At 42.7% G+C, this 26,224-nt stretch overlaps 1 protein-coding gene across 2 annotated transcripts; it reads left to right on the forward strand.

The window, feature by feature from the left end:
- Positions 1-24,791, forward strand: LOC111962309 (VPS9 domain-containing protein 1-like). Of its 2 annotated transcripts, none has more exons than XM_023985307.2 (16): positions 1-85; positions 7,297-7,369; positions 7,578-7,778; positions 7,858-8,020; positions 10,509-10,623; positions 16,064-16,126; positions 16,913-16,965; positions 17,264-17,351; positions 17,493-17,578; positions 17,688-18,157; positions 18,247-18,376; positions 18,850-19,055; positions 19,351-19,429; positions 21,523-21,627; positions 22,668-22,784; positions 23,934-24,791. In XM_023985307.2, the coding sequence occupies exons 1-15, from the start codon at positions 14-16 to the stop codon at positions 22,777-22,779; spliced, it is 2,016 nt and encodes a 671-aa protein (XP_023841075.1). In that variant the 5' UTR covers positions 1-13; the 3' UTR covers positions 22,780-22,784; positions 23,934-24,791. The 2 variants fall into 2 exon arrangements, with proteins under 2 accessions (XP_023841075.1, XP_023841076.1); XM_023985308.2 differs by lacking the exon at positions 1-85 and adding an exon at positions 226-315.
- Positions 24,792-26,224: the final 1,433 nt, after the last annotated feature.

The raw sequence follows: 26,224 nt of genomic DNA on the forward strand, positions 1-26,224 counted from the left end.
GCGTTGCGTTGCTATGAAGCCCCTTCAAAATGCCATGAAAATGGCTAAAGTGGCTATACAACTGGACGCGGGGAACCGACAAAAGGTATTATAATGTCTATATTTCAACAGATTTACAATTTCAGTGGCAAACGAGTTATATAGCCAGGAGATATATGCTTTATCGTTGATGTAAACAATCCACAAAATAGGCGGGGCTATCCGATGCCAGCTGCAGTCTATAGTGTGTGATTGCGGCCTGAAATTCGGAGGTTTCTTGCTTGTGGGCATTCCTGCATTTGCAGGAACTTCCCATTGGTTCCTGCTTGTGTTTAAGTAAGTTTTTATATTCTAGATTTCCCTGATTGCCCATGGGATTAAAATGGGGGTGAAGAGGGAAATAAACGTTTTTTTCCCCCGTTTAGGCTATGCCATCGTTGTAGTATTATACATGTGCAACGTTTTATCWTAAAATGTATGTGTAATCTGATGCGTTGGAGAACAGATGGGTRCTTTTAGCAACGCGGGTGTATTTGCATACACTAGTGTAGCCCATTCTAGATGCTTAGAATGCCTGACCTTAGATTTTAGCTTGTTTACACCTAGCTGCACTGGGGTCGGGAATGCAATTGTGGTCACATTAAAACACCTGTAATCAGATTACAGATACTTTTGAAGAAATGTATTACTTTATTTTATCTTTATTTAACTAGTTAAKAACACATTCTTATTTACAATGACGGCCTAGGAACAGTGGTTAACTGCCTTGTTCAGGAGCAGAACGACAGATTTTTACTTTATCAGCTCGGGGATTTGATCTAGCAACCTTTTGGTTACTGGCCCAACGCTCTAACCACGAGGTTACCTGCCGCCACCGAGAAAATAATATTTGTTCCGCCTTAGCGAGGATGACCACTATGATTATGAGCAGGAATATCCTTTTGTAGGTATGTCTTCCAATGGCAAGGGTTTGGCCTACAGTCGATACGCATATCAAGTTATTTATCTGCATAGCGCATTGATGTTTATCACACTGCTGATCTTTCGTTTAGCTATTTGCGCCTTACAGATTGCGGTTGTTGTGGATGGCTGTTCATAAATGGATATGGCTATTTTTAACTAATAATGGTTGAATTTAATAAGTTAAAGCTGCCTATCAATCATTGTTTTTGCGACCAGCGGGCATCCAATGAAAAATGACCTCTTGCAACAAGTTTGAGGGAGTTCAGCTCAGGTAAAACAATTTTGCTAATATACACAGTACCAGTCAAAAGTTTGGACACACCTACTCATTCAAGGGTTTTTCTTTATTTTACTATTTTCTACATAGTAGACATCAAAATTATGAAATAAGACATGGAACCATGTAGTATATTTGAGATTCTTCAAAGTAGCCACCCTTGATGACAGCTTTGCACACTCTTGGCATTCTCTCCACCAGCTWCACCTGGAATCCTTTTCCAACAGTCTTGAAGGAGTTCCCACATATGCTGAGCACTTGTTGGCTGCTTTTCTTCCACTCTGCGGTCCAACTCATCCCAAACCWTCTCAACTGGGTTGAGGTCGGGTGATTGTAGAGGCCAGGTCATCTAATGCAGCACTTCATCACTCCCCTTGGTCAAATAGCCCTTACACTGCCTGGAGGTGTGTTGGGTCATTGTCCAGTTGAAAAACAAATGATAGTCCCACTAAGCGCAAACCAGAAGGGATGGCGTATCGCTGCAGAATGCTGTGGTAGCCATGCTTGTTAAGTGTGCCTTGAATTTTAAATAAGTGTCRCCAGCAAAGCACCACCATACCTCCTCCATGCTTCACGGTTGGAACCACGTGGAGATCATCCGTTCACCTACTCTGCTTCTCACAAAGACACGTCGGTTGGAACCAAAAATCTCCAATTTGGACTCATCAGACCAAAGGACAGATTTCTACCGGTCTAATGTCAATTGCTCGTGTTTCTTGGCCCAAGCAAGTCTCTTCTTATTGGTGTCCTTTGTAGTGGTTTCTTTTCAGAAATTCGACCATGAAGGCCTGATTCACGCAGTCTCCTCTGAACAGTTGATGTTGAGATGTGTATGTTACTTGAACTCTGTGAAGCATTTATTTGGGCTGCATTCTGAGGTGCAGTTAACTCTGCTGCAGAGGTTAAGTTCATTAGAGTTAACTCTGGTTCTTCCTTTCCTGGGGTCCTATCTTCTGTGTACCACCCCTACCTTGTCACAACACAACTGATTGGCTCAAACACATTAAGAAGTTAAGAAATTCCACAAATGAACTTTTAACAAGGCACACCTGTTAATTGAAATGCATTCCAGGTGACTACCTCATGAAGCTGGTTGAGAGAATGCCAACAGTGTGCGAAACTGTCATCAAGGCAAAGGGTGTCTACTTTGAAGGATCTCAAATTTAAAATATATTTTGATTTGTTTAACACTTTTTTGGGGGGGGGGTTACTATATGATGTGTAATTTCATAGTTTTGATGTCTTCACTATTATTCTACAATGTAAAAATAAAGAAAAACCCTTGAATGGCCCAGTACAGGTGTGTCCAAACTTTTGACTGGTACTGTACATCCATATTTCCAAGTCCTATTCTTGAAGGTCAAGGGGTATTACATTAATTGGAATGACTGGAAATCTGACAGACTTATTGCACATYGCGTTGAACAACAAAGGAGCTAATTGGCTGTGGTGGTTACTGCTAGCTAGCATGAGGACGAAAAGGGCAGTTTTCCAGGAAAAAGAGCAGTATTTCAGTTTTTTTTCTATGTATTAGTGTGGATAAAATGTAAATAGTCCGGGTGTATTCATTTTTCAGCAGTCTTATGGCTTGGAGGTAGAAGCTGTTAAGGACCCTTCTGGTCCTAGACTTGGCACTCTGGTACCGCTTGCCATGTGGTACCAGAGAGAACAGTCTATGACTTGGGTGACTGGAGTCTTTGACAGTGATGTACTGGGCCATACACACTATCCTCTGTAGCACCTTACGGTCAGATGCCGAGCAGTTACTATACCAGGCGGTGATGCAACCGATCAGGATGCTCTCGATGGTGAATCTGTACAATGTTTTGAGGATCTGGGGACCCATGCCAAATCTTTTCAGTCTCCTGAGGGGCAAAAGGTGTTGTCGTGTCCTCTTCACAACTGTCATGGTGTGTTTGGACCATGATAGTTTGTTGGTGATGTGGACACCAAGGAACTTGATACTCTCGATCCGCTCAGTCCCATCGATGTTAATGGGGGCCTGTACGGCCCTTCTTTTCCTATAGTCCACAATCRGCTCCTTTGTCTCGCTCACATTGAGAGAGGTTGTTGTCCTGGCACCACACTGCCAGGTCTCATCGTTGACTGTGATCAGGCCTACCACTGTTGTGTCGTCAGCAAACTTAATGATGTGTTGGAGTCGTGCTTGGCCACACATCATTTGCGCCAACGTTTTGGAAACATAAGGAACGTGTCTTTTATCATCGAAAATGAATACAAAAAATTACTACACACCTTTATATGGTTAGGGTTCCCAGCACGGCCATGTTTCCATGTTCCAGCACTTGTTTATGGAAGACAGTCGACTACCTGTGCTAATTAGCTATCTGCGTCTTCGAACATCTTTGTGTAAACGGAAGATGGACGCCACAAACGTGTTCTCACTGAAAAATACTGTCGCCTGCAACTGTGTTAACCTTAAGTGTATATTTTGCCATCGTGAAATTATTTTGATGTGATATGAAAGTAGAGGGCTTTATGTTTCTAGAACYGTACCGCGGTGCATAAAAATGATGGCCCCCATGCACTTACCACAAATGCCTTTTTGGCTAATTTTGCCGTATTACACATTGCTCTCGGTAACACTTTTTTTGTGGACCTCATTCATCTTTCAATCACCCACGTGGTTATGAGCCTAAAAACCAATGAGGCAGGACTTGCAGGGCGTCTAAAATAGAACCAAGTTATTTTTTTAGCCCCTGGCTACGCAGACGCTCGCGAGCAGTTTGGATAAAATTATTGAATAACGTGTACATTTTTTTTGCAATGCTCRCGCACGCAACACGGCCGGTATGGTCAGCATTTAACGTTAACAAAACTGCAGGAAAGCAGTGCATAGCTGGTGGTGAAGGACACTGTCTACCGGTGTCCTAGCTAGCTAGCTACCGGTGTCACCCCGTCACCTGTCTGTGTAACGTTTCCGCAGCGCTAGCTAGCACTCAGTGACCGCGTTTACATGCACACAGTATTCCGGATAGTAGCTCATATCCCGCTTATTCGGGATAAGCTGTTTACATGCACCTTTGATATCCTGCTCATGAGTATCCCTGTATCCATGAACAGAATATTCCTTATAAATACAGTGCATTCGGAAAGTTTTCAGACCCCTTTTTACGCATTTTGTTATGTTACAGCCTTATTCAAAAATGTATACAAACTTTTATTTTCTTCATACATTTTTCTTGGTCACTTCCCTTGGTCAGGGAGGTGACCAACAACCCGATGGAGCTCTGTCAGGGTGACCAGAGTTCCTCTGTGGAGATGGGAGAACCTTCCAGAATGACAACCATCTCTGCAGCACTTCACCAATCAGGCCTTTATGGTGGCTAGGCAGAAGACACTCCACAGTAAAAGGCACATGACAGCCCGCTTGGAGTTTTCCAAAAGGCACCTAAAGGACTCTCAGACCATGAGAAACAAGGTTCTCTGGTCTGATGAAACCAAGATTGAACTCTTTGGCCTGAATGCCAAGCGTCACGCTTGGCGGAAACCTGGCACCATCCCTCCGGTGAAGCATGGTGGTGGCAATGTCATGCTGTGGGGATGTTTTTCAGCGGCAAGGTCTGGGAGACTAGTCAGGAATGAGGCAAAGATGAACAGAGCAAGGTACAGAGATATCCTTGATGAAAATCTGCTCCAGAGCACTCAGGACCTCAGACTGGGATGAAGGTTCACCTTCCAACAGGACAACGACCCTAAGCATACAGCCAAGACAATCAAGGAGTGGCATTGGGACACGTCTCTGAATGTCCTTGAGTGGTGTAGATTGATGACAAAAAAAACAATTTAATCCTTGTCAGAATAAGGCTGTAACGAAACAATGTGGGAAAAGTCAAGGGATCTGAATACTTTCCGAATGCACTGTATATGGGTTAAATGGAATAGTAACTGAAATATGGACACTGACYGTAGGCCTTTAACCTGACATGTAGCGTAATATATTATTAGCTCCTGCAGAATTATGCATTTCTTACAGTGAATTTATACAACAAAAATGTATTTTGTCTCAGGAAAAGGAGTGGAGAWATATGATTTCTTTCTTTCAGCATCTCTTGCGACAATGCGAGGGTAATGTGTTATCTTTGAAACTGTTATCCAAGCAGACAGTATTTCAACCACAAAATATGCACCCAAGACGAACTGCARTCYTATCAGAAATGTCTTGTCATTTTTCTCAGCTTTGCAATTCCTATTCCTATAAAACCAACCCATTAAAAATAGTTTTCTTCACATTTTCCAACAAGCTGTCAGGCATTCCCTTGGCAGCAAGAGCCTCTCGGCGGATGCTGCAGTGTACCCAAGTGGCGTCGGGAGCCATGACAGAAAGACATAGTGGAGTGGTAACGCGCGTGCAAGCAGTTGCTCCCGACACCACTTGGGTACACTGCAGCATCCACTGAGAGGCTCTTGCTGCCAAGGGAATGCTTGAAATATATTTTGAACACTATAGTGAAAGTGATTAACTTTGTTAAAGCAAGGCCCCTGAACCCTTGTGTATTTTCAGCACTATGCAATGATATGGGCACCGACCATATAACGCTTTGCAACATACAGAAGTGTGCTGGTTATCAAGGTTTTTTTAAATTGAGAGATGAGCTTAACATTTTCTTTACTGACCATCATTTTCACTTTTCTGACCGCTTGCATGATGACGAGTTTCTCACACGACTGGCCAATCTGGGTGATGTTTTTTCTCGCCTGAATGATCTGAATCTAGGATTACAGGGACTCTCCGCAACTATATTCAATGTGCGGGACAACATTGAGACTATGATTAAGAAGTTGGAGCTCTTTTCTGTCTGCATTAACAAGGACAACACACAGGTCTTTCCATCATTGTATGATTTTTTTTTTTGTGTGTGCAAATGAACTCAAGCTTACGGACAATGTCAAATGTGATATAGCGAAGCACCTGAGTGAGTTGGGTGCACAATTACGCAGGTACTTTCCCGAAACGGATGAAACAAACAACTGGATTCGTTATCCCTTTCATGCCCTGCCTCCAGTCCACTTACCGATATCTGAACAAGAGAGCCTCATCGAAATTGCAACAAGCAGTTCTGTGACAATTTAATCAGAAGCCACTGCCAGATTTCTGGATTGGGCTGCGCTCAGAGTATCCTGCCTTGGCAAATCGTGCTGTTAAGACACTGATGCCCTTTGCAACCACATACCTATGTGAGAGTGGATTCTCGGCCCTCWTTAGCATGACAACCAAATACAGGCACAGACTGTGTGGAAAATGATTTAAGACTGAGACKCTCTCCAATACAACCCAACATTGCAGAGTTATGTGCATCMTTTCAAGCATACCCTTCTTATTAACCTGTGGTGAGTTATTCACAATTTTTAATGAACAAATAAGGTTTTATATGTAAGATGGTTAAATAAAGAGCAAAATTATTGATTATTTTTTTGTTACCTGTCCTATAAGAGCTCTTTGTCACTTCCCACGAGCCGGGTTGTGACGACAAACTCACCCTCATTCTTATGTTTAATAAATGTATCGTATAGTGTGTGTGTGGCAGGCTTACAATGATGGTWAAAAAAAACATTTGAGAGTGCGCTGACCCTGGTGCTAGAGGGGTTACGCAGCTGGAGGTCGAATGTTTGAAGGGGTATGGGACTATAAAAAGTTTGGGAGCCACTGTTCTAGGGCAACAAGTTATGACAAAAGAGACACTGCATGTATCACACTATAGTTGACAAATAAATGGCCTACCAAATGTCGGAAATTATAATATAGCTTACCAAATGTCGGAAATTATAAGCATAAACTTTAATTTAAATGTAAGTAGATTAATTATGGTCTGCAAAATGATTATGGTGGATCGAACTGCACAGGTAATTGTGGGCTGCAATCACACCCTTCTCTGCAGTGGCAACATGTAACATTTTTTTTCACTGTCATCATCACTGTAAAATTAAAAAATTAACTGCTGCAATATCATTTGTTACAGTAGTTGCCCTGTTGGTATTGATAATGTTCTATCTATACGTTTTAATGCTATTATGTTTCAACTGTTGGAAGTTTACAGCTGACTTTTTCTCTCTAGGAAGCTTACTGTGAATACTTGAGGAGTATCAACTTCATCTCCCACGCACTTCTGGAGGATGCTGAATCAAGGAGTAAGATGAGACCTGGGCTATATTCCATTATGCAAAACTAAATAAAGGACAATTCATACATCTCCTTTCATTCAAGATGTGCTCTGTAAATGAGTTGTTGTGATGCTTTCAAGATGGGACTGCAACTACATCTTAATGGCAGTCACTGGCTGTGTTTATTGATCATTTCTTCACTAACTGCTATTTTATTTTCTCTTTCCTCACCCAGAGGAGGAGGAGATGGTAGCAGTAGAGGTGGAAAAGATGTTGAGGCTAGCTGAGCAGTGTTTGGAGCGAGTCAAGTCCTTCGTAGGAAAGAGAGATGAACCCCCTACCCCTCCCTCTTCCACCACCACACCAACCAACTCAGCAGCACTCAGCCTGGCCACAGCCTTAGCCCCATCTGTTGCAGTAAACCCTGGAAAGATTGGTAAATATATTTATCCTCAAATTTTGCTATGTTTTTCATATGACTTTTCCCAGAATGTATCATCCTCCTGTCCCTCCAGTTTTGCCACAACCACAAGAGAAGATCATTGACTCTTGGCCTAAATATAACCCCAGGCCTGGACACCGCAGAGTTCTCTCTGAGGGTGGAGGGGATGTCTCCCTCTTCCTGCCCCCAGAAGTCTTCCAGAGGTTGCAGACAGTGGAGTCACAGGACACCAGGATGTGAGTTATCATAGAAACTGAGGACTAAACAATCAGGGTGCAAATGGGGAAATATAAATAGCCCTTCAGTGACAGCCTTCATCAGAAGTCAATTGGAGAATGGTTGTCAATGTAGAACGTTTTTACATTGTCAAAGAGGCAGGTGATTAAGTAATCTACATGTAGAATGCGGCACCCTTGTGAAAACTAAGCGAATTGCAACAACACTGCCTGAATTCAAACAATTCTCCCCCTCTCCTAGCTTTACTCCCCTCACCCACTTTTTTGTCGCCCCGTCCCCTCCCACGTTTGCATCTTTTTACTCTCGGTTTTGAACACCAGCTTCAAACATCTGAAAATACAATATTTTTGGTTATTTAAAATATATTTCACATCGGTTTAGATGTACAATGATTCTCTACACTATACTTGCTTGTTTTGTCACAAACTGACATTATTAAAACCAGGAAATGGCAGAGCGAATTCTACTACCCAAGTCTGCCATTGTTGATTCTGCTCCTGAGGAGATTACCAAGCCTCTGTGAGACACTGATGGAAGAGAGGGAGGGTGCAGCTTTCAGAATGCAATTTTGTATCGGTYCAAAATATTTGTTTTGTGAATAAAATTCCACTATTACTGCAGATACACTGAGTGCACAAAACATTAGGAACACCTTCCTAATATTGAGTTGCACCCTCTTTTTCCCTCAGAACAACCTCAATTCGTCGGGGTATGGACTCCACAAGGTGTCTAGCGTTCCACAGGGATGCTGGCCCATGTTGACTCCAATGCTTCCMACAGTTGTGTCAAGTTGGCTGGATGTCCTTTGGGTGGTGGATCATTCTTGATACACACGGGAAACTGTTGAGTATTCAGACCCCTTCCCCTTTTCCACATTTTGTTACATTACAGCCTTATTCTAAAATGGGAAAAAATTATCCTCAGCTATCTACACACAATACCACATAATGGCCAAGCGAAAACAGCTTTTGGGACTTTATTTGCAAATATATTAAAAATTAAAAATATCTAATTTACATAAGTATTCAGACCTTTTGCTWTGAGACTTGAAATTGAGCTCAGGTGCATCCTGTTTCCATTGATCATCCTTGAGATGTTTCTAAACTTGTTTGCAGTTCTCCTGTGGAAAATTCAATTGATTGGGCATGGTTTGGAAAGGCACACACCTGTCTATATAAGGTCCCACAGTTGACAGTGTATGTCTGAGCAAAAACCAAGCCATGAGGTTGAAATAACTGTCCATAGAGCTCTGAGACAGGAATGTGTCGAGGCACAGATCTGGGGAAGGGTACCAAAACATTTCTGYAGCATTGAATGTCCCCAAGAACACAGTGGCCTCCATCATTCTTAAATGGAAGAAGTTTGGAATCACCAAGACTGATCCTAGAGCTGGCTGCCCGACCAAACTGAGCAATCGGGGGAGAAGGGCCTTGGTCAGGGAGTTGACTAACAACTCGATGGTCACTCTGGTAGAGCTCTGAAATTCCTCTGTGGAGATGGGAGAACCTTCCAGAAGGACAACCATATCTGCAGCACTCTACCAATCAGGCCTTTATGGTAGAGTGGCCAGACAGAAACCACTCCTCAGTAAATGGGACATGACAACCCGCTTGGAGTTTGCCAAAAGGTCCTTGATGAAAACCTGCTCCAGAGCGCTCAGGACCTCAGACTGGGGTGAAGGTTCACCTTCCAACAGGACAACCAGCCTATGCACACAGCCAAGACAATGCAGGAGTGGTTTCGGGACAAGTCTCTGAATGTCCTTGAGTGGCCCAGCCAGAGCTCGGACTTGAACCTGATCAAACATCTCTGGAGTGACTTGAAAATAGATGTGCAGCCGCGCTCCCCATCTAACCTGACAGAGCTTGAGAGGATCTGCAGAGAAGAATGGGAGAAACTCCCCAAATAAAGGTTTGCCAAGAAGACTTGAGGCTATAACCGGTGCTTCAAGAAAGTGGGCCTGAATACTTATGTAAATGTATTTAACAATTTTTTTATGTTTTAATATAAATTGGCAAACATTTCCAAACCTGTTTTTGCCTCGTCATTATGGTGTATTGTGTGTAGAATGAGGGGGAAACAATTTAATACATTTTAGAATAAGGCTGTAACATAACAAAATGTGCAAAGTCAAGGGTTCTGAATACTTCTGAAGGCACTGTCTCAAGGCTTAAAAATCCTTTAACTTGTCWCCTCCCTTTCATCTACATTGGTTGAAGTGGATTTAACAAGTGACATCAAGGGATTATAGCTTTCACTTGGAGTTACCTGGTCAGTCTGTCATGGAAAGAGGCGTCATGTTTTGTACACAAATCCATAATATAGACTTTCTTAATTACTTAAATACAGACTTGGTTCGTGCAGAGTATTTTAATACTGCAGAACTGAAATGTACATAGTGTGCCCACCCCAGTTGTAGTCTTGATACTTTTTAAACCTTTGGTAAGATGTGACTAACATTTCTGTATGTTTTTGTGTATATGAAAGGGAGCTTACACCCATAGAGGAGGCATCACGGTTGAACCAGAAGTTGAAAGCAAATTGTGAAGCTCGTCTGGCCCGACTGCCGCCTGCACAGGCCCGTACACAGAAGACTTCTCTGGTCAGTCTTTGTGTTATTATGTCACTTATACCAAACAGACACCATATTCAGTTGAACAAAGTTTGTGTGTGTGTGTCAAACTTTTACATAGTGGATATAACGTCTGTGTGGATATCACAAACTTTCTTTTTAGCTTTGTTCTACTGTAATATGACACACAGTATTAAACTTACTAACAAGATCCCTCAATTTATCACAATTGAAATGTCATCCAAAGTAAAGAAGAAAGGTTGTGAAATCCACACAGCTGTTATATTCACTACACATATTGTGCACGGCACACACACACTTGAGTACCTGATGTTGGTATAAAATCAAAGATGGACACAACAAGAGCTCAGGAGGGAAGATGGTGGAAGTGCAGGTTGATTCTGATGGTGCGCGGTTGAATTAATTAATTGAGAATGAATGGAAGACGGAATGAATGGAAGACGGAAGAACTTCGGTTTCTGGTAGGAGTGCAATTCGTCAACAATGATCAATTTGAGGTCACAAATATGTTAAAGGAGGCATTAAGAAAGGTAGTCAGAGGGACCAGGAGTGGTTTTGTTTTGATTTCCTTTGTCTCAAAAGAGGAGGAGGAGAAGGCATTGTGGCTCTATAAATTATCAGAATCTGAAATGGAGAGCTTTTATTTTCGGCTCAATCAAATCCAATTTTATTTGTCACATGCTTCGTAAACAGTGGGTGTGGACTTACGGGCCCTTCCCAACAATGCAGAGGGAGAGAAATATTAGAAAAGTAATAATACATACACAATGAGTAACGATGACTTGGCTACATACACAGGGTACCAGTACTGAGTCAGGGTGTGCAGCGGTACAAGGTCATTGAGTAGATATGTACATACAGTACCAGTCAAAAGTTTGGACAAGTTTTTTTGCATTATTTTCCTTTGTCTTTTGTTCATTTTGCTTGTTGGTACATTTGGAGGGGGGGTCTTGGGGGTGGGGAATGGAAGTATGTATATTATTTTTAAATAAAAAAAACATTCTCGGGGGGCGGTGGTGGGGGTCTTAGATGGTTGAGGGGCAGCTCTTGAGGAACTGTGGGGGTGGGGATCTTGGAGGGCTGGCGGTTGGGAGCTTGGGCCAGTGGCTGATGGATCGCTGATTCGGGTCCCCGTTTTTGAACTTGTGGGAGATCTGTCGACGTGCCCTTGAGCACGGCGTTGACCCTGGTTGCTTCTGTGTGTCACTCTGGATGKGAGTCTGTTAGATGACTAATGTGATGTAGTTGTTGAGYGGCTTCACTGCAAGTATATTGTATGTTCTAAATATTCAATTAAAAAAGAGGAAAAAAATATGAAAAATTAGCATACAAAAATATTTAAAGTAACTACATTGTAAAATAATAGTGTAGACATCAGAGTGTGCAAAGATGTCATCAAGGCAACGGTTGGTTACTTTGAAGAGTCTCAAATATAAAATATATTTTGATTTGTTTAACACTTTCTTTTTTTAGTTACTACATGATTCCATATGTGTTATTTCATAGTTTTGATGTCTTCACTATTATTCTACAATGTAGAAATGAGCAGGCGTGTCCAAACTTTTTACTGGTACTGTACAACTAGGAATAAAGTGAATAGTCCACATGACAGATAATAAACAGTAGCAGCAGTAGTGTATGTGATGACTAGGGTGGCTGGAGTCTTGGAAAACCTTTAGGGCCTTCCTCTGATACCGTCTGGTATAGGGGTCCTGGATGACAGGGAGCTCGGCCCCAGTGATGTACTGGGCAATACGCACTACCCTCTGTAGCGCCTTGCGGTCGATGCCAGGCAGTTGCCATGCCACACRATGATGCAGCCAGCCAAGATGCTCTCAATGGTGCAGCTGTAGAACTTTTTGAGGATCTGAGGGCCCATGCCAAATCTTTTCAGCTTCCTGAGGGAGAAGAGGTGCTGTCGTGCCCTCTTCACGACTTTGTTGGTGTGTGTGGACCATGATAGATCCTTAGGGACATGGACACAGATGAACTTTAAGCTCTCGACCCGCTCCACAACAGCTTTGTTGATCTGAACTGGGGGCGTGCTCAGCCCTCCGTATCCTGTAGTCCACGATCAGCTCCTTTATCTTGCTGACGCTGAGGGAGAGGTTGTTGTGTTGGCACCACACTGCCAGGTCTCTGACCTACTTCCTATAGGCTCTCATCGTCGTTGGTGATCAGGCCTACCACCGTCATGTTGTCAGCAAACTTAATGGTGTTGGAGTCGTGAACTGCTACGCAGTGGTGGGTGAACAAGGAGTACAGGAGTGGACTAAGCACGGCGGATGTGTTGTTGCCTACCCTCACCACCTGTTTGCGGCCTGTTAGGAAGTCCAGGATCCAGTTGCAGAGGGAGGTGATCAGTCCCAGGATCCTTAGCTTCGTGATGAACTTGGAGGGCACTATGGTATTGAACGCTGAGCTTTAGTCAATTAACAGCATTCTTACTTAGGTGTTTCTCTTGTCCAGGTGGGAAAGGGCAGTGTGGAGTACAATAGAGAGAGCTTCATCTGTGGATCCGTTTKGGTGGTATGCGAATTGGAGTAGGTCCAGGGTGTCTGGGATTATGGTGTTGATGTGAGCCATGACCAGCCTTTCAAAGCATTTCATGGCTACAGATGTGAGTGCATCGGGCGATAGTCATTTAGACAGGTTCCCTTGGTGTTCTTCGGCACAGGCACTATGGTGGTCTGAAACATGTAGGTATTACAGAYTGGGTCAGGGAGAGGTTGAAAATGTCAGTAAAGACGCTCTGAGTACGTCTCCTTGTTATCAGTCTGGCCTTGTGATGTTAACCTGTTTTTAAAGGTCTTACTCGCATCGGCTACGGAGAACGTGATCACACAGTTGTCTGACAGCTGGTGCTCTCAATTGGTTCAGTGTTTCTTGCCTCGAAGTTAACATAGAAGACATTTAGCTTGTCTGGTAGGCTCACGTCTCTGGGCAGCTCGTAGGCTGGGTTTCCCTTTTGAAATCTGTGATAGTTTGCAAGGCCTGCCACATCTGACAAGTGTCAGAGCCGATGTATTAGGATTTKATCTTAGTCCTGTATTGAAGCTTTGCCTGTTTGATTGTTCGTCGGAGGTCGTAGCGAGATTTCTTATAAGCATCCGGTTAGTGTCCCGCTCCTTGAAARMGKCATCTCTAGCCTTTAGCACAGTACGAATGTTGCCTGTAATCCATGGCTTCTGGCTGGGATATGTACGTACGGTCACTGTAGGGACGATGTCGTCGATGCACTTATTAATGAAGACTGATGTGGTTAACTCCTCAATGCCATCAGATGAATCCTGGTGCTATCGAAACAGTCCTGTAGTTTAGCATCTGCTCCATCGGACCACTTCCATATTGAGCGTGTCACTGGTACTTCCTGTTTGAGTTTTTTTCTTGTAAGCAGGAATCAGGAGGATAGGGTTTGGTCAGATTTGCCAAATGGAAGACAAGGGAGAGCTTTGTATGCTTTTTTGTGTGTAAAGGTGATCTACAGGTTTTTTTTATTTATTTTTTCCCCCACCTCTAGTTACACAGCTGACATGCTGGTAGAAATGAGGTAAGACAGATTTCAGTTTTCATGCATTAAAATCACCGCCCACCAGGAGTGCCGCCTTTGGATGAGCATTTTCTTGTTTGCTTATTGCCCTATACAGCTTGTTGAGTGCGCCAACATCGGTTTGTGGTGGTAAATAGACAGCTATGAAAAATATAGATAAACTCTTTTGGTAAATAGTGTGGTCCACAGCTTATCATGAGGTATTCTAAGTCAGGCGAGCAGAACCTCGAGACTTCATTAATATTAGGTTGTGCACCAATTGTTGTTAACAAAGACATACCTCCCCCTTGAGCTTACACAACGCTGCCGTTCTGTCCTGCTGATACATAGACAAACCAGCTAGATGTATATTATCCATGTCCTTGTTCAGCCATGACACTGAGAAACATAGGATGCTACCGATTTTTTATTTTATTTTTTAAAGGTGTCATATCTGGAGTCTTGTTGGACATTGCGATTAGTTATCTTACACAGAAGATTCCAGGAGTGGTTAAAGCATGTCGACTAAACCGTGTAATAGATGGAGGAAAGTCAATCGATTTTACTGATGTTTGAAGTATCATCTGCCTACACGTGAAGCTGGGATATGTAAGATACGCAGTGAGAGCGTTTGTGAAAGCCGTTGCAGTGCCGAAATTGCAAATGGTATGGTCATGTGTCAAGTGTGTTCAGATGAAATCAATAGGTTGGTGAAGAATGGGATGATCTACAGAGTTGCAATTGTGGTAGAAATCACGAAGTGGTAGGCCACAAGCTCACACAGAACGGGACCGCCGAGAGCTGAAGCTCATAGCGCATAAAAATCGTCTGTCCTCGGTTGCAATACTCACTACCAAAAAACTGCCTCTGAAAGCATCGTCAGCACAATGACTGTTTGTCGGGAGCAGTGTTGGCTCTGTAGCAGTGGAAACGTGTTCTCTGGATTGATGAATAAAGCTTCACCATATGGCAGTTCAAGGGACGAATCTGGGTTTGGAAAATGCCAGGAGAACGCTACCTGCCCGAATGCATAGTGCCAACTGTAAAGTTTGGTGGAGGAGGAATGATGGTCTGGGGCTGTTTTTTATGGTTTGGGACTAGGCCCTTAGTTCCAGTGAAGGGAAATCAGAATACAATGACATTCTATACGATTCTGTGCTTCCAACTTTGTGGCAACAGTTTGGGGAAAGCCCTTTCCTGTTTTAGCATGACAAAGCGAGGTCCATACAGAAATGGTTTGTCAAGATAGGTGTGGAAGAACTTGACTGCAAAGAGCCCTGACCTCAACCCCATTAAACATGGGATGAATTGGAACACCGACTACAAGCCAGGCCTAATCGCCCAACATCAGTGCCYGACCTCACTAATGCTCTTGTGGCTGAATGGAAACAAGTCCCCGCAGCAATGTTCCAACATAATGTGGAAAGCCTTCCCAGAAGAGGGAAGGCTGTTATAGCAGCAAAGGGGGGACCAACTCCATATTAATGATGAACAGATGTCCACATACTTTTGTACTTATTATATCCAGGTACTTTAATTGTTCCAATGATGCGTTATGCACACTAAGCGATGTAGCACAGACTTCCTCGTATATACTCGCAGGGTGGTTAGTTCTCCAGTATCCTACTCAAGAGTGCGATCAATGACAACCCTTAAACTATGACGTTTCATTGTTCAGACCCTGATAAGCCATATATAATGCAATCGGCCAGCAGTTAGCCGACCTCAGGCTAATACTGGTTGTAGTGTTGAGGTGTTAATAACTTTTTTATGTTTACCTTTCAACAAGAATTCTGACTCCTGGAAAATATTGCTTGTCTTATTTACTAATTACATTGTGTGTGAGATATCTGACATGCATGCTTTTAACATCTCTAGAAAGGGTATAGAAATCTAAAATATTTATACATTTTCTTCCAGACTCTCTCTCTTCAGAGGCAGATGATGGAGAACCTGATTATTGCCAAGGCCAGGCAAGGTGCTGTATCCTTCGTTTCTGATATTTAATGTGGACTTTCAGTTGCCTGGCTACCCAGAGTCCTTGCTCCAGCCAAACACTAGGCCACACCCACGGACGTTAGTTTCTTCTCCGCAGTGAGTCTGGATCTGAGTACCTCCCTGACCCTGACCCTTCACCGAATACGAACACATTTGGGACCGTCTGATTTGTGGGTTGGGCCGGAGCCAGAACACACGTGGGTAAAGCAGCGGTTTGACATTGTCATTGGCTTTGATACTATGATTGGTTAGAGACGATCCAATCGCTGATGACTTTGTTTTGTACAACGCCCCTCGTCATCACAAACAATTTCAATGATGGCAGTCTCAGACTAAAGTGTGTAGGGAATGACAGAGCAGCGGAAGAATTTGGTTTGAGTTGTCGACTCGTCAGGCTAGACTTTCGGGGTCAGATTATTGTTATTATATAAGTCTAGGGGTTATTGGGTAAGACTGTCCACTTGAGTAAGACCAGGATCCAAATKATGGTGTCTTGGTTCAAGGATCCCTACGTGTCACCCTTGGAACACACATTCCAGACACCTCATGCACTTGCGTACCGGACACCCCTGCAGACCACGCAAGGAGTAGCCTAAAGGGTTACATCATCTATTATAGTGATCGACCTATTGGTGTTTAAAGGTAAACACCTTCTGAGATAATGAATGCTATTGGTTGTCCATGGTGGTAGGCATATAGCTTTGGGGTGAGCTGCTATATTATGTTTAGAGCCAGTGGACATTTGGGAAGATTTCCTTAATGTCTGTGAAGCTCCAAAGGAAGATGGAGGAAAGGAGACTGAGGCTGCAGGAGCAGGCCAACAGGTGAACATTCATCCACTCTGACAGTAGAGCTCGGTACACATCACAGTACAAGTCTCACAGTTGTATGGCCTTACAGGCTAACAGCATAAGAAATGTCGGAAGTATAACTGTGTAGGGATTAGAATCAGAACAGAAAGCTGATACTTGTGTGCTTGCAGTTAAGTATAGAATATTTCCAAACGATTTCCTTTMATTGACCACTCAATCCACCCATGAATGAAAGTTATTGAATGGTGTTGGAGCTGAGCTCCAGTTACATCCATATATCAGATTAGTAATCTGTCTGTGCTGTATGCAGGAGGTTTGCTGCATCTGGAACAATTACTGGAGAAGAACAGGAACAACGTGTTCTGTACACAAATATTTTGGAATATGAACAAGATCATGTGAGTTCAGAGTTCAGTGACAACTTGACAAGCCTTTGTGTTGATAAGTGAACTTTAGTGTTTTCAGAGAATCAGATGGTTATTGGCTAAGTGACTGCTGTCGAGTTGTGTCCTCATCCTGTGTATGTGTTTAACTTACAGGACTGGCCCAAGCTTTGGAAAGCGAAACTCAAGAAAAATCCTGATGATGCCACCTTAGTCACCGGCCTTGTTTCATGTCTTCTCAGGTACTGAACACGAGGCAGTACAAGGCAGTCATATTTTGCCAAACATAATGTTACTTAATTTCCATTTCAATAGAGGAGTAACTTGTGTTGTGTGCTCTCTGTATCCTAGCTGTCCAGACCACCCTGTGATTAAGCTACTGAAAAGGCTCCAGTACAGAGTTTAYAACAGGCTCTATCCAATCGTAAGCAAGAGACTACCTGCAAGTCCTGCCCTGCCCATGAAACCCTCCCGCAGCACTCAGAGCTTGTTGATCTCAGACTCTCATCAGAACGTTTCAAAATCTGGCACGGGTCACAGTCAGTCCCCCGACGCCTCTCTCAATATCTCCTCCTCCCATGACCATAATACCAACGAGGCGGAGTTGGATAGTGATGGGCCCCATACTCTGGACAGGGAGAATTTGTTTGAGGATATGGAGCAGTTCCTGACACAGATGGACCGGGCCCCCTCTCATAGGGACCCTGACATGATCTTTGAACCATCACAGTTAGATCAGGAGTCCCTTGTTCAGGACTTGGAAATGCATGCTCTCAAAAAGCACCTGAAGGCTATAGTGAAGGACATCCATATTGCCATTGGTTAGTAGTAAACCTCACTTTGACAGGAAATGTGTTCTCTAATGGAAAATATATAGAACAAATGATAAACATATTTGTTTGTGTTCCAGATCAACTGCTGTCTCTGTGTCTGCTCTCATTTGAGTGTCTGAACACAGCCAGTTCTAAGGACCTGTGTGTGGCCAGCATAGAGGAAGCCTTCTTCACTCCCCTCTGGAGCCCTCTGTTGACCCTCTTCAGGTAAAGCAGCTTCAAGTCTTATCCCCTCGTTTAGCTTTTTTACAATTTTCTAGTCTTTTAATTTACAGTCAGTGCTTATACGACTGCGTAAATTTTTATGGCCAATATACTAAAACCCAGTCCAATACAATGTATTTTGCTGCTCTGATCACATTTACATATTTTGTGATGATGATGATTGAAACGTCTTGCATGCAGAATGAGTCGGATGTCAGGCAGTGGTCAATAGATGGCGTCAGTCGGCTACAAGTAGAAACTGTTCCCTCTTCTCCTATTGTTGATTTATGCTATCAGTTTAGTGAGATGATTTCTAGACCTGTTACACGTTTGTTGTGCAACCATTTGTTGATCTATTCAATCTAATGCCCATTTAGAAAGTAGTTCAGTATGACAGCTGCTGTCAGTCATGTCACAAAACCTGTTGATTGGTCATGGGTAACCCCTTGTATCTTTGTGTGTCCTGGACTATGCAGGAAGGTCCACAGAGAGAGGGAGCTGTCCTTTGAGTCCAGTATGAGGCTGTATCAGGACGCCTCACCTGGTGACGTTGGTGTCGCATCGAAACTGTACYCCCAAGACCCTGTTGTGCTGCATGGTTCCTACCCCTATGAATCAGCAGTGCAGGAGCTTCGCTTGCTGTGCAGAGATTGCTGTCCCCAGAAAAAGCTGGAGTGCATTGGTGAGTGAACCCCTTAAAACCCTTACTGGACAATGATAGTGTGGGACGTGTTCTTCAAATTGCTCATACAGGGGAAGCATTTGATCTCTACTAGCACCATTGTTTATTGTGCTGAATGAATGCCATGGGGGGAAAAATCTATGTCTCTCTGGCACAATAACATCTAGTACACTTTATTTTAGACATGCTGGAAGCTGAATTGACTTGTTTGGTCTAATTGTGTAATGTTATTGATGTTGTTTTCCATATGCCTATCTATTAGTCACCTTTGTTTTTGCTTTCTGTTCTGTTGCAGTTCGGACATTGCGTCTGATCTGTGCTTGTGCTGAGGACTACTGCTGCCTTCATGAGGCGGATTCCAAAACAGCAGCCATGTGAGTCTAGTACTGCGACATTGCTTTTATGAATATGAACATGCTCACGTGCTAGACCATGCTGATTTCTCTCTCTTTCTCACTCTCTGACTCACATTTCAAATAGCGTTATTTATATTTCAATGTTTTTCCTCATTCTTCTGTTTGTGCTTTATAAAGACTAGGACTTACGATACAGATAATTTTTTGTTGTTGAGGGGGGGGGGGGTGTGTATCCTAATATAATTTAGGACCTCTTGCCTCAGTCAGTGGTCGCCTTGTCAGACTTCATCAGGGCTCACTAAGGCCAGACGCAGTAGGGGTCTGGCCAAGGATCACCGCCCCCCGCAGAGTGCCTCATCCTGGCCGACCCTCAAAGTGGGTCGCCTTGTCTGGAACTTACTCAGGCAGGTCCCAGCTAGCATAGGAGCCATGGGAKGGAAAGCAGCTCTACTGAATAGCAGAAAGAGCTATAGATCAGAGACCATCTGAAGGGAATACAGAGTGTAGACGCTAAGTCATGCTTGAGGTTTGGGTGGGGGGCCAGTAATATAGTGAGGAAGTTTACTGGGTTGTTTTCTTGATTTAGGGGACTGCTACTTGAGGATTTAATGAGGCTTGCCAGTGTAGGCAGGAAACTGATGAGGTAGATCACAAACATTTAAGAGCCAGTCCACAAGCTACCTAAATGACACCCAGTAAACGGCTGTCTGCATCGTAGCCCATTGCATGAGGCGCCTTTAAAACTAAACTGTTAGAGGATGTGGGCTCCAATTCTATGCTCCCACGCCCAACAAAAACAAATCTCTGTCCCTCATTTTCTCTCTGTCTCATATTCATGTTTTAGGGGCATTCAGAGAAAAGCTCATGCTCTGTATCTGTCTCCTTGTTTCGATGTAGTCGGAGCTGAATTCCACAAAGCCTGGTCTCTGCTCCACTCTGTTGGTGGAGTACATCAGAAACTTCCTTCAGTATGGAGTGGAGTTTAGTCAGCTAGGTCTAGTCAAGATATTTTGGGGTGTGTGTGATGTTTGGTTTTGAATATGGCATACTGTTTCCAACAGTTTCCATTTTAGGGGGTAATATCTTTTCTCCATTGCTTCAAAATGTAAAGTGTGTTTCACTTTAAGCAAAAGGTTGCCCACACTATTGAAAGAAGTGCTTCCTATTCTGAGGAGTCAGTTTGAGACTGTAGAATGAATGGGTTCAATGTGACCATTATTCTCACTAATTACTTTCTATTGTGTTCACATGAAAGTATGAATGCAGTACGCATGTGTGAACATTATCAATCTATTTTCCCTTTTTTCTTGTCACCTTAGTTTCCTTTTTACACACACACACACACACACACACCACACAGTCCGCAGCCAACTTCCTCATTCATTGTTCGTCTCATTCTTTCTTTTGTTTCTGACCAGGTGGGGGCTCATTTTGTCCTCTTTTGTCTGAACAAACTCCCATTTCGATTTATTTTTCTCCCTCACACTCCTCTACATCTCTCTTCACTTTGTCTTTTTCTTTTTCAATATCAAAATGTTTTTCTCAAATTGACCGTTTCATTTTTTATTTCAATCTGATTTGTCAGATAACACTGTAATGGCTTTTTAATTATGTCAACTTTGTCTATGACTGGTTGCATTATGACGCTTCATGTTTGACCCCGAATTTGATATTTATGCTAAAACTGGAATTTATAGACACTAATTTGAAGGTTCTAGGAATGTATGTGTCTGTGTGTATTTACAGTTAAGGAGGGTGTGATTTATTTATTGGTTTTGATTATGGGTGTGAAGTGTGAGCCCTGGCTCTCTGGGGTTATATGACACGGTCCACACCTCTTTCACTTGCATGCCAGGGATTTGGTTACCTCTGGCTGGGTCAGTAAGGGGACAGTCATCCACCTTCTCACGCAAAGCAATCTGTGATTGCGTGTGATGGGTGATTAACAAGGGTCACTGGACCAGTGGACATATTATCATTAGTGAAAATGTGTACCACAACAGCTTATACTTTGTTTAACAATTGAATTCTAACACAACCATTTAAAATATTATTTGATTYCATTTTTAACTGTTTGTAATTACTTGGCTTCTTCTCTGTTTCTTTGTTAGTGGGGCAGATGACTTGTTGCCCATCCTCTCCTATGTGGCTCTGCACTGTGAGCTGCCTCAGCTGGTGTCAGAGTGTGCTGCCCTGGAGGAGTTCATTCATGAAGGGTAGGTCTCCAACTTACACACACACTTTTAAAGTTCACCTCACAGAAAACATGTCCCCAACTCCATTGTACCTCTCCCCCTCCAATCTCAACTCCTGACTCTGGAGACTGTCACCCTCTGGCTTAGTCTGTATCAGTTTCCCCTTGCGTGTCAGCTCAGACCACACCCGAGAGCTCTATTTATCTTAGTAAAAACAGCCTTTAATAGGCTGGTTAGATTGGCAGTGATAAAGGAATGTGGGGATATTCTGGTTTGGTTTTCCTTTCCAATAAAAATACAAATAAAAGCCTACTTGATGTTTATACAGCTCAGTGGTTTGGAAGAGCAGAGTGTAGGGAAGGCTGGGCTCACTGGGTCCAAGGCCCTACAGAGGCGGGCCCCCCATGTAGGAATTATTGCTGTGATTTCCAGAATGACACGTCAAAAAGTAAAGAGGATGGGGTGATGTTATTTACATGCCTATAAAAGCACGTGCCCCCGGCCCACCCCCACCATAGAAGCTTATGGATAGATATCTTTCAATCTCTCTTTCTCTCACTCACGCACTGTCACACATAGCCCTGGCATGAGTTGCTCTCGTGTCTTGGTCTCATTAGCTTAAGGTCACCCAGAGTTGACTTGAGGCTCAGGCCTTTCACTGCTCCCTTAAGAAAACCTCCACCCTGCTTACTGTCCTGCCTTTTCATCCTCCCCACAAATCTGCTCTTCCCTCCCCCTTTTATATACAGATGGGCCAGGAAAAAAACTCTTGTTTTACTGGACCATTTGCCTTGTTTAGTCATGGTATGGTCTGATATGAGGAGGGAAGTTGTTGCATAAAACCATCTTTATGGTAATCCTCAGAAGGAAATGATGTGAGCGTTGATTTGTTGTCACGGGCAAAATGGAATAAATGAATAACATATCAGGTGTTGGTATTCAATCACTCAATCTACAATGATGATTACCAAGATGAGGTTATGTTGATTTTCTTTTATTGATCTGTCTGTAAATTGTACAACGATGGTGCAGAGAGTTCTAACAGTTCTTCTCTATCTCAGGTATCTGATTGGAGAGGAGGGCTACTGCTTGACCTCTATGCAAAGTGCTCTGCAATATGTGGAGTCATTGCACACAGGAGGTTTTCAGTTGCACAACACTAAATCCGCCTGATACAGGTAATATACGTCCAAGATGATCAAAAGTCACACTGAGTACAAACAAGATCTTTCTCAAATGCATCTTCGTTTAGAGGCAATTCTTCAATATTATTTAGTTTTTAATCTCAATTGTTTTGATGTTACCCTTAACAATGGTAAAATTAAGTGAAATGTTAAGTTGAGAATTCTATGATAACATTGAGATAGGGCCCAACTAGAAGTGATTGAACTGATTGGGGTTGGAGGGTTCATTGTTCTCAGTATCTATGAAGTTGGATGAGTCGTATAGTATAGCGGGCCATTGAGCAGTCTTCCCAGAGCTGGAGAATTTACACAGGGATTAATTCTATGTGACATCATCAAACAGTCCCACCTAAACTCCCGGTGACATAATTAATCCATGCTAACTAAACATTTGACTAAAAAGTGTGCTCTGTCTGCAGATCTGTCAGTTATGCAAGGAAGTTCAGTTATGAGAAGGAGTCCTCTGTTTCACATTTCAGATGGAATAACAGATTTAGTTTAAACGTCAATCCGATCTCCCAATTCATGCGTCCTAAATGGAACAGTCCATTGTCGCCATGGATGTAAAGGGGGGTGATTTGGAGTGTCCCTGTAGCCTTTTCTCATTGAGTGGCCAATCAATGTTTTACAGAATTTAATCAAATCATTTTATTGGAATTTGGGGATTATTGGCATTCTTAGTTCAGCTCCTATTGATTTGAAATGATTCTGTATAACTACACACATGGGCTCGGTAGTGCACTTCTACATAACATGGAGGTGCAGGCYAGTGCTGTAGTATGATTCTCTCCCCTTCTCACATGAAGTGTGGACTCTTTCACCCCTTATGGATGTCAGAAGGAATGGACTGGTGTAAAAGGGAAACTCCCTAGCCCATGCTTACACTAATCCAATGCTTTTAACTCCATGAGGGGGTGTAAGCAAGTGTACACTTTGGGTAGAAGGGTAAAGGATCGGAATGCAACCCTGGACCAAGTGAATAGCAACTTTTCTACACCTAAGAACATTCAACCCACAAGTTAATTGATTGAAAGGGCATCCATGAAATRCAGTAACAGGACACTTGAGCACATTGTTGGTCTCACATTGTGTATCTGGGTGTTGGGTACCAATGAATTGAGTGCTTATTGTTTGCTGTTTCAGGGTGCTGCTTTGAAATGGAAACCAGTATTTCCCCTTGTGGCAGTGCCTGTTAGCTGCAGACTGGACCACCATTCAACTTAATTCAGATGTTCTGCGCAAGAAAGGATCCTATACTTCGGCTTTCAAATACATTTTCTTTTTTTAAAGTGATCCCTATTGAACTGTAGTTTCTATGCAACAATGGTTCTGATGGGCTGGACATGATTTCCAAGTTCTGTTTGTGTTCAGCCATGTTCAGCCAAGTGATTTGACATGGCCTGTTGATTGTTACTTGGGCTAGCTGCAATGTGGAATGGTCTGGCTGGACTACAGCATCTTTGGTTATGAGTCCCCTTATTTGAGGGGCATTTAGGTCAAGTGCTTGAAGCTTTGTCATAAGTCACTGAAGTCTGGAAAATATTTTATCGCTATTGTCCAATATTGCTCATTTTTATTGCTTTAATTTATGAACTGACCCTGTCATTTAATTCAGTTCATGTCTGAAAAAGCACTATGTACCACCATAGAGCAAAATGTGTACATTTTTGAAACTCTAAAAAAGCATGGATTGATAAATGATTGTGTAGATGCTTACAGTATATTATGATAAATTACTCTTATTTTAGGAGAGGAGATGTGGAAATGAAGACCCGTATGCCTTTAGATGTATTTAGATTCTAGTTTAATTTTAATCCTTGCATTCAGGAGATGTTTTAGGATAATGCTAAAGAAAATAACTAGGTTGGTATTTATTGTGCTACCTGAGAATGTGTGTGCGTGCAATAATGTGTGGGAACAATTCCTCTGTGTAAAAGTACATGCAAAATTGAGATTTGGGGCCCCCATGTGACAATGATTAAAACAAATTTACTGTTCAAATTAGTTAGTAATAACTTGTTGGCAGATATTTAGAAGTAATCTTTTGTATTTTGTGCATTTGGGTGGATGGCGTTATAGAGGGGATTCACAARGGGGGGTGTTTAATTGCTCTTTAGCAGCATCTTAGAACAGAAATTGGAAATACTTACATTTTAATTATAACTTTTGCACTTTAGGTTTGTCCCACTTCTGAAATCCCCATCACTTAAACAAAATCACTGTAATAGCGTGCGAGCAAGCATGCACTTGCAGATAWAATGTTAACGCAGCAGGGACTGCTAAGATATGAAAGGCATTTTGACATTGTTTTCACAACAATAGTGTTTTATACTTACAGAATTTAACATGAATTTATCATGAACTGGTGTTATTACAGTATTAAGTTGAGGCATGTTAATTAAAGAGTTTTATCAAATTTTATTTGTCACGTGCTGAATACAACAGGTGTGGGTCTTACCATGAAATGCTTACTTAAAAGCCCTTAATCAACAATGCAGTTAAGAAAATATTTACTAAATAAACTAAAGTTTAATAAATATAATTTACACAATAAAATAGCAATAATGAGGCTATATACAGGGGGTACCGGTACCGAATCAATGTACAGGGTAGTCGAGGTAATTTGTACATGGAGGTAGGGGTAAAGTGACTATGCATAGATGATAAACATCGAGTAGCAGCAGTGTAAAAACAGGGGGGGGGGGGTCAATGTAAATAGTCCAGGTGGCCATTTGATTAATTGTTCAGCAGTCTTATGGCTTGGAGGTAGAAGCTGTTAAGGAGCCTTTTGGACCAAGACTTGGCGCTCCAGTACCGCTTGCCGTGCWGTAGCAGAGCGAACCGTCTATTACTTGGGTGACTGGAGTCTTTGACGATTTTTTGGGCCTTCCTCTGACACGCCTAGTATATAGGTCCTGGATGGCAGGATGCTTAGCCCCAGTGATGTTGTTACATTCCCCAGTTTCTGTGTTTTGGGTTTGTTTGTGTATATGTATGTGTATATTTCAGGAAATGGCTTYCTGAAGTCCAAAGCAGCTGATTGGTCGGCCCCATTTCAGATTGGAGCTCTGACCCCACCCTCTCATCAGGAGATACAGCTTTCGGCAATTACAAACTCCTTCCTCAGCTGGATAAAAGCCAGTATTCCTTTGTTAGGAGAGAGAGCTTCTTGGTATGTCCTGTGTTTCGTATAATTGTTGTGAAGTATTTTGTAGCCGGTCCTGCAGACGTATGTGTATATCAAAAGGACTTTTGATTATTGAAATGGTTCACTTTACGTTAGTAATTATTCTATTTTTGTTCCCAGGGGGGAAGGGGAAGGCACCTTGGGATTGCTTAAGCAAGAGGCCTGCGGGAATACATATACCCGTAGTATTTACTATGTCTATGCACACTAGGTAAGACCTGGGCGGACCATCCCCTGTATTGGCGTG

This window comes from Salvelinus sp. IW2-2015, linkage group LG4q.1:29, assembly GCF_002910315.2.
Source record: "Salvelinus sp. IW2-2015 linkage group LG4q.1:29, ASM291031v2, whole genome shotgun sequence".
Taxonomy (NCBI): Eukaryota; Metazoa; Chordata; class Actinopteri; order Salmoniformes; family Salmonidae; genus Salvelinus; species Salvelinus sp. IW2-2015.